This window comes from Neolamprologus brichardi, chromosome 14, assembly GCF_056152115.1.
Source record: "Neolamprologus brichardi isolate AB-2024 chromosome 14, ASM5615211v1, whole genome shotgun sequence".
Classification (NCBI taxonomy): Eukaryota; Metazoa; Chordata; class Actinopteri; order Cichliformes; family Cichlidae; genus Neolamprologus; species Neolamprologus brichardi.
In genome coordinates, this window is record NC_142117.1 from 28,915,667 (window position 1) to 28,925,221 (window position 9,555).

Consider the following 9,555-nt stretch of genomic DNA (forward strand, 5'->3'; position numbering starts at 1 on the left):
ATAGAAAATGGTTAGACCAGCGTAATGAGCGGTTAAAATGGTGTTATATAAATAACATGGTAATTGTTTTATTTGTTTGTCTAGCTCTTACGTTGGTTCGTTGTCTGACACACGGCAAGGAATAATAAAGGTCATTCAACAACCATCAGTTCTGGCCTTCTCAGTTCGACTGTATGCTACAGTACATTTTGAAGTACAGTGTATTTGCCGCAGTGTGAAAATAATGAACAATCGCACTGTACTTCAGTGTTAAGTCTGCATGAGCACCCTGTTACTGCTTCAAAATATGTTAAAAAGGATGCTGAGAATGCCAGAAATATTTTCCACAAACCTCATCAAAGACCATTTTCTTTGAGAGATAAGAGCTGTCTGCTTTTTCGCACATCTTCAAAAATCTTAGAGAGTCATTAATAGAGGAGGAGAAAGACTAGAGTCAGCTTTTTCACAGATCAGTGCAGTTGGCTTTCACAAGCACTGAATATAACCCACAGTTAAGAAAACTGTCTTGTACTTACTGAGTTTGACTCAAAGGTTTTTCTTTAAAGTGCCAGTAGCCTGTGTGTGTGTGTGCGTGTGCGTGTGTGTCTAAGCCAGATCTATATTGAAGGTTCTAACAAGTTATCTATAGATATGAACATCTCCATTGCAGTAAAACAACAATTACAACTTAAAAATATCTGGCAATAAATATCTGTTAACCAAAACCAAGTTAACCAAGAGTGGTTATGGCTTTGAGAAGAAGAGAGCTGATGGCTGGATGAGTCTCCTTCGTTTTTCCTTTGCCTTCTAAGAATTCACTAAATTTTTTTTGTTTTTATGTTTTGTAATCAGAGGAAGTGGCCACACTACTTTAATGTGATCAAGGGTGTAGATTTGGCATGGACGGAAGGGACATGTCCCCACCAATATTCAGCTGTTATTGAATTGTCCCCACCAATAATTTGATCTCTTCGCGTAAAGAAAAACAAACCCGATAGAAAGAAAAAAAACGATTGTCATGTATGTCCTATTTGTCAGGTGACAGAAGAACCAACACAAAGCTCAGAGAGCAATGGTGACACAAGGTCACAGGTGGAATTGGATGATGACTTGGTGGTTCATGACTGTATTTGAAGCACATGTGTGACTGCATGTATTTGGAGTGTCTCACTGTTATTTATCAGGTGACAGAGGCAGCTCTGCCATGTTGTAGCTCGGACAGAGATGAAGAGGCGAGGTCACAGGTGACCGACTGATGATTTGGTGCTATAGATTAACTAGTATTTATTATCATGACAGTTGTTAGGCTGCTGATGTAAATTGAATCATTAGTGTATATTTGACAAAGAATCTGAATTGACATGTCTCACTTTTTATATGGCACGAATCAATGTGTTATTTTATCAGGTGGCAATATGTCCTAGTGCAGTCAGAGGGGAAGAGCCAGGGCTAAAGGTGAGGCAAAGCAAGCACAGAATAATAATTTTGTGGTAATCTTAGATGAGTAGTTTTATGGACAAAAACCACCAGGTCATTCAGTGTTCCCTTAGTGCTAATGTATAAGATATGTTGGTGTACTATAACTGAAGTAATGTTCTTAAGTCCTTAAAGTCATATTCTTTTATTGTCATGACTGTATTTGAAGCTATTTTTATTTTTGTATGATACCTGATTTATATGGAATATGGCTGAAGTAAACTAAAGTCTAAAATACTTAGTCAGTCATTTGTTTAATAGTAATTTAACATTATATCATTCACATATATAAAACTATGAATTGTAATTTTAAATGGTTTAAAAGCATGCAGAATAGCATATGTAGACAAGTATATTTCTCCTTCTTTTTATCAAGAAGCAAAAACAAAAAGGAAAAAAAAAAGAAACAGGGCAGGGTTCGGTGGTTGAATCATCCGTCCCCACCAATGCCAAAACCAAATCTACGCCCTTGAATGTGATCCTGGACTGGATGTCTTTTGCCAGAATGAAAAACTCTTTCAGATCAGCTCTATGCTTTGGGACAGAATGTCTTCGTTAAATGATCAAATTTGTTTTATCTGAGCAATAAAAACAACACTACATGAACTGTATCTACCTTATATCAAATATAAACAGCAGTTCCTTTATCAGGATTGTTGCTGTTTTCAAATTTGTACAATCTAAATGGTGATCACAGCGATATTAATGCACGCTCAGGCAATCCGAAGGTGATTCTGTTTGTCTAAGTTTTGTGTTTCCAGTAGAAGCAGCTTCATGTTTCATCACTCATCCAAGTAACTTCTTCAGTCTCAGCTGAATGGTGATTTTCCAGCCTCTTAGAAAGTATACCTCAGCTTCATTCACGTACATCAGTACTATTCACAGAGATGTGGGGAATGGCTCCAATCTCAGCACAAGATTGTGAAAATGTACACTCAGGCACCTTCTCAACAACAAACATTAGTATACTTTATTTTGCTTAGCAAGACCTTTCATAATATAACCTCATGTGATGTACAGATTCAGTAAAAACACATTTTACAGAAAACTACAAAATGAAGTAAAACATTAAATGAGCTTTAAATTCTCCAGTTTATCAAGTGCCACTGAGAGTGGTTACTTTTAAATATAACATCTCTTATGCCTCCCATCCTCTTTCCTACATATTTCTCCATCTCTGAATGAAACTATCTCACATTCTTTTCTCTCCATGGCAATACAGCAGCAGGATCTTTAGCCAGCAAACACACTGCTTGACAACCTGCACAGAAACAATGTGTGTGTGTGCTAATATTTGTTGAACAGTGAGAAATTGCCACTTATAAATCATTACTCCCTTTGTGTCCACTCCTCCTATGCAACACCAGCTGGATGCAAAAGTGTCATAACTACAACTTATGGAAATCTGCACCACACCAAAAACACTGATCTAGAGCAACGTGCTTCACTTCAAGCCTTCAGTATAGATCTGTAAATGATGCATAATTTATTTTTCTTTCTGCATCTTTCATCTCTTTATATGTGACAAATAACAGAGATGGAAACACCAACACCAGACACCAGTCTGTCTTTAATGGGTTATAGTTCCTTCCATTTAGATTCAAATCAGTTTGATGTTTGCAGGGGTGTCAGAATATATTAGATCCCCTCAGATTTGTTAAATCTAAAGTCAGAAGCCTGTGTTGAAAAGAGAGAGAGAGAAAGAAAGTTGTCACAAAAATCAATATTTGAGTAAAGTACAGGTACTTTTAACTTTGTTCGTTTACTTTAGTGCAAACAAAGCCAAACTTTTTTTTTTCTAAAACATACTTCTTCCAGTCCTGGTTTTTCCACTTATCGGTGACTGTGGCTAAGCCAGTGTTGGTGCATAAGTGCTTTTTGATTACTGTGAACATGGACAGAATCCCCTCCTTTTTGATCAGGTCACACTTGATAGGCATGGCAATGACATTCTGGGCACCGCTTTGACATTCTGCTGAGTGTTTCTGAAACCAGAAAGAAAAAGATTACAGACTTCAAGATCCACTTTGTGTTTTTAGTACTGTGTGAGTATGAATCTGACAATCCACTTAGCTGACTGTCAGGTGGGAACCTTTCTTAGATTTGACTGACTTTATGTGCATTAACTGACATATCATGGAAATAAATAATAATAATTTCTTGCATTGCTATGTAGAAATTGCTATTTTAATATAAAACTGTGGTAATATTCTGCATTTCTTGTAGCATATTATTTTGTAGTGAAAACTGAATAGAGATTAAACACTTCAGTTAAACTGTAATTTACACGGGAGTCATGTGACAAAGGTGAACTGTGTTTACTTGCTGAACAAACAGAAAAGTCTATGCACCATTTATTAACTTTTACCAAGAGTCTGATTCGCACTATTAATAGACGGGGTGCTGCAGTGGTTATACCGGTTAATTAACAGATAGATAAAGTGTCTGTCCAAAGCTCTCTTTTTTATATAACCATGACACAGCTAATGAAAAACTGCATTTCCACAACACTGACAGAAAATAATGATATTTAATAACAAATAACAATTAAATAAATGTTTTAGCTGAATAGTGCAATTATTTCATAATTTCTTTAATAAAAATATATTTAAAGCAATTAAAATAAACAAGCTTGTTGACCTAGAATGGTTAGGCAGAGAGGATCGAATCAGATACCTGTGGGTTCACCTCAGTATAGGCAACAGTCCACCAAAAGATTCACAAACACCAGATGGCATGAAAGATATAATTCATTTCAGCCTCCCTTTGCTCTCAAACAGAATCAGTTCTCCTGCATGGAGACATGCGACCAATCTTGCTGTTGTGTTTACAAAAAAACGTTTGCGACAACTATTATTTTACGACATGGTATATCATCAATCTTGCCATTAGATATTAAATCTGTCTTTATTACATTGATATATGTACTACCAATGTTACATAACATTGATGTAACATTGGCCCTCTGTATTACTAGAGAGGGCCACATGGTGTCACTTGTCAAAGACATTGAAGACACACACTCATGGTGACATCCTCAGAGCCAATTCTGAAACTACAACATGTGAATGAGGAAGCACGTCATATTATGGTTGCTAAGCGTACCAACAGAGGAACTTCACCAGAAGCCTCAGACTAGACTAGACTCAGAAATTAATATCTCATCAGCAGTAAAAGTATAAAAGTAAGTATAGCTTAAAAACTATCCACCAACTTAGATCTGTTAAGAAAAACTGTAACCCACATGTAACAGTTGGTGAAATGTTAGTATTTGACCACTAGGCGGAGCTCTTGTAATGATAATGTAATTAACGCATTTTATTTTGTATGTTTTATTTTTATGTTGAGCATAAACATTTTTCTTTTTTGCCTATCGGATTGGTGTACAGTTAATTTGATACATGGAAAATAACCGGTTAATTATGTAAGTACAAGGTAAGGGAAGAGGTCACTTCCTGTTTTGGGAAGTAAGGTCAGAGAAGTTGCTCATGACGTGACGTGACGGTCTAGCCATGTGAATGTTAAAGAAGAAATAAGTCCTAAGTTCCAATTACACCGGTTTGTCTACTTGCAGGCCAAAGTGGTATGTTTGTTTATATTTTGTGAATTTTATATTGCCATATGTTTTAATGCTGAAATATAATTTTCTTGTACATTTGTATTCACCAGTTCTACGGCACAGTAAGCACAGTAAACATCAGTAAAGAAGAACTCTCGTGTCTCTCGTGTATGTGTACAAGCCGGCATCCCACATAATTTCCTTAGGGATTAATAAAGTATGCTGATTCTGATAAAAACAAAAGTATCATTAACTGGCTATGACAATTTACATGGTTTAAAAACAGTGAGGTTCAGTACAGATGATGCAGAGATGGATGTGACAGAAGTCACACTGTGAACACCATCAGGGATTGGCAACTGGAGTCACAGCAAAATGCTGATGTTGTAATTCCTAATGGAGAACAAACAGTGAGGTTTAGTACCAGCGATGCAGCTATGTGAAGTCACAGAAGCAGAACATCCCAGTGGTGCTATTACTACAATTCCTTTCAGCTCAAGGACCAGTTTATGTCAAGAACCTCACTGGGGTGCTTTGAGCCAAAACTGCCCCAAAAAAGCAATTCTGATGAGTCAAAGAGAGTGAACCCTGCAAGAGAGCATGCAAAGACAATCGCCATCAACTTTGCCAATGAGCTGAACAACTCTGAAGCTGATGATGTGAGTAATATTTAAGATGAAGAACTGGGTAGCTCTGAATCTATGTCAGAAACACTGGACACTAGGAGTCCTCATAAATCCCAAAATGATTTCTTCAAACACATTGCTTTTAGATGGCACTGTGTTTGAAGAAGATGATATTAACCCTGTTCATGAACAAAAGAGACTTCTGCCAGAAGATAAGACCAATATAGAAGACCAGAAAAGAATGAAAGCATCCTGTGAGACTGTTAAAATCTTAGATGTCGTAGAGTGTGACAGTAATATACTGTAACTACAGCTTGTATAACTACACAGACAATACATTCCTCTAGCAGCCACACAGCCAGCATCAAATGTGAAACTGCATCTGAGTCACTCCAGCAGAGTGAACCTGCAGGCAGCTGAAGATCACATCAGACCAGGTGTGATTCTAGGATCAGGGCTTTGGGGGTGCTGAGCTCCCAGAGAGCTGCCCAGCCAGGCAAGATAAACTGTACTCGTCACAATGAGATTTCTTCCCTGTCTCTATCAGTCCCTGCATCCTTAAATGTCTCCAGTTGTCCTGAGTTCCCTCTGACTGTCTCCTTGGTGCATTTAAACCCCTGTTTCTCCCTGTCCACATCGTCTGTTGTCTTCATCTTCATTATCAGTCATCATAATTTTACCATCTCTGTGCAAGTCTGCAAATTTCTTTATTAAATCATAAGATTCTTAAATTCATCAAGTCTGGGTCCTCGTCACAAATCATGACATTATCGTTTTGTACATTTTAACACAATGTAATCCCCATATTTGTGAAAGAATAGCAAAACACTTTTTTTAAAGCCTGTAACAAAACCATCAAATCAGATAAAGGTTATTTAAATGCTGATAACAAAGAATGGATTGGAATAAAAAAAAAATACATATCCTAACCTTAATTACTGGGGGAGAATAATGAATGATGATCATAGTGAGTAAGAAGTAAACTGAGTGCATTTTTGGACAGAGATTCACTTTTAATGTGTATGTATAATACAATACAGATATATAAAAATACACTCCAAAAATAGAGTCCTTGAAATGTACAAATGTACAAAATATTGATAAAAAAAATATATATATATATAAAAATGGAGGCAACTTTGCCTATGGTACAATGTATGAAAAGATATTTACTGCAGATACTACTATGGCTCTGAAGATTTTTTATTTTATTTTAACCTATGTGGCCTCACCTTGAGGTTGGCAAATCTGTCTATCACTTTTTAGTGGTCAACTCTCTCCCAAGCAGTTTAACAGTTTGTTTTGAATGTCACTATTTCCTGTCTGTTTTCTTACCTGTTTCTTCCTGACCTTGTCCTTTCTCCTCACGCTCCCCTCTTTCCTCTCTCCCTCTTTGGACTGACAATCATACACAAATAGATTGTATTCAATTAGATGAAAAAATTGCATTAATGTGAAAAAAAATATTATTAAGATCACTAATAAAAAAGTCCTCTCTCAGTGTACTTTCAACCAAAAGGCTAATAACCAAACCACATGCACATCTAATAAAAGATATAAATATTGGAACACTGATGCAACATTATCCTTAATTGACGGATCATTTGTTCTTACACTTTTACCTGAATGTTGCTCCGGGGTTTAATATCGGCACATGGACATATGACAAAATAACCAGCTTCTCTCATTTCATTTCAAACAGGACAGTGGCAACAACAGCAGGCTACGGACAATTTTAAGTTTTCGATTTTAAATAGGCTAAATTTCAATGGGAGCAACAGGATGGTCAAATGTCGCTGATTTTACTACAGAGCAGGACGGATTGTAAAGTAGCAAACATCGTCGGAAAACACGTTTCAACACTGCAGGTTACCTGGGTGCAAGGGCGTAGATTTGGCATGGACGGAAGGGACATGTCCCCACCAATATTCAGCTGTTATTGAATTGTCCCCAACAATAATTTGATCTCTTCGAGTAAAGAAAATCAAGCCCGATAGAAATAAAAGAAAAACGATCTGTCAACGTCTCATTCACCCAGCGGTGCAGAAAGAGTTAAATTACGTTCTCTACTGGAGTCCTACCTCATGTGACAAATATGGCCAATGTGATTGGCTGTGCCTTTCAGGGAGCTCTGTTTAGTTTTAGCAGCGGCAAGTCTGCGCTGCGAGGAGGAGAGGAGGACGGCAGAAAAAGGAAGAACCTAGATATAAGAAAGTATTTTTCAGTCAAGTTCACTCATATAATGTGTCCGTCCTAATAATGTTACAGGCTATACTAGGCTTTGGCCCACATCAGTCTAAAATTGTATGTAACCATAAATAACGTGTTTTGGAAACTAACTGCACAACATGCAGCACTATTAGTTATCTCAGTCTCCCAGAGTAGCATTTCTAATTTTGATTGAAACTGTCAGAGAAAACGGCAGCCTCGAGCAGGCCAGGATATTAGTTTACAGAGTCTGTTAAAAATATATGTCTAACATTAAAATGTTGGTGACACAATAATTTCATCCTAATGGTACTGACATATTCACAGGGTTCATTTCTGAAACAAAATGTAATGAGGTAGTCATGATTTTGCAAATATCCACCTTGTAGTGCAGTTTGCACAAATTGTTTTAAAAATGCACTCACCCTACAAACATTACTGATGAGTCAAGATCTTCACAAATTGACAGAAACACTGAAGCAGCTACACATTTTATTCTTATTGTCATGTATGTCCTATTTGTCAGGTGACAGAAGAACCAACACAAAGCTCAGAAAGCAATGGTGATACAAGATCACAGGTGAAACTGGATGATGACTTGGTGGTTCATTACTGTATTTGAAGCACATCTGTGACTGCATGTATTTGGAATTTCTCACTTATTTATCAGGTGAAGAGGCAAGGTCACAGGTGAGTGACTAATGTTTTGGTGCTATAGATTAACTAGTATTTATTATCATGACAGTTGTTAGGCTACTGATGTAAATTGATTCATTAGTGTATATTTGACAAAGAATCTGAATTGACATGTCTCACTTTTCATATGGCACGAATCCATGTGTTATTTTATCAGGTGGCAACATGTCCTAGTGCAGTCAGAGGGGAAGAGCCAGGGCCAAACATGAGGCACATCAAGCACAGAATAATAATTGTAATCTGAGGATAAAACACATGTACTGAGGCTGAAAGAAGCTTCAGTGCTCTCAGAAGACTAAAAAGTTGGCTAAGGTTAACAATGACTCAAATGAGATTAAACAATGCTGCTGTATGTCCACCAGGAGACACTGGACAGTATAGATGTAAAAAAAAAATATGCCAACAGTTTATCTCAGTTAATGAGAGGAGAAGGCATGTGTTTGGCTCCTTCACATAGTGGACATTGAGTTGTTGAGGGGGGAAACCAGTAGTCCATGTCTGTTGCTGTAACAGTAGTTCATGTTTAGAATAAAAAACCCCAGCTCACTGATTTGATAGCGGCAATAGTGCCTAAACTGTTGCATAATTTTGCTGAGAAATCTTTTATTTTGTGGTAATCTTAGATGAGTAGTTTTATGGACAAAACCCACCAGGTCATTGTTCCCTTAGTGCTAATGTATCAGATATGTTGGTGTACTATAACTGAGTAATGTTAAGTCCTTAAAGTCATATTCTTTTTTTGTCATGACTGTATTTGAAGCTATTTTTATTTTTGTATGATACCTGATTTATATGGAATATGGCTGAAGTAAACTAAATCCAAAAAATACTTAGTCAGTCATTTGTTAAATAGTAATTTAACATTATATAATTCACATATAAAACTATGAATTGTAATTTTAAATGGTTTAAAAGCATGTAGAATAGCATATGTAGGCAAGTATATTTCTCCTCTTTTTATTACGAAGCAAAAACAAAAAGGAAGAAAAAAAAAAAAAACAGGGCAGGGTT

General features: G+C 36.7%; 1 protein-coding gene across 1 annotated transcript; it reads right to left on the minus strand.

Moving 5' to 3' along the window:
* Positions 1–2,470: 2,470 nt before the first annotated feature.
* On the minus strand, positions 2,471–7,662 carry LOC118454974 (uncharacterized). Its single transcript, XM_087851609.1, has 4 exons — positions 7,514–7,662; positions 6,976–7,038; positions 3,265–3,440; positions 2,471–3,132 (listed from the first exon to the last, which is right to left on the minus strand). Exons 1-4 carry the CDS (start codon positions 7,553–7,555, stop codon positions 3,084–3,086), a joined length of 330 nt encoding a protein of 109 aa, XP_087707735.1. The 5' UTR covers positions 7,556–7,662; the 3' UTR covers positions 2,471–3,083.
* Positions 7,663–9,555: the final 1,893 nt, after the last annotated feature.

Excerpts from the sequence above, each read along its gene's own strand:
- LOC118454974 (XM_087851609.1), bottom strand. The coding sequence starts at position 7,555 with ATGTCCCTTCCGTCCATGCCAAATCTACGCCCTTGCACCCAG. Across the intron at positions 7,039-7,513 it reads ATCTACGCCCTTGCACCCAG|TCCAAAGAGGGAGAGAGGAA; the intron begins GTAACCTGCAGT and ends TATGATTGTCAG. Across the intron at positions 3,441-6,975 it reads ACAAGGTCAGGAAGAAACAG|AAACACTCAGCAGAATGTCA; the intron begins GTAAGAAAACAG and ends TTCTGGTTTCAG.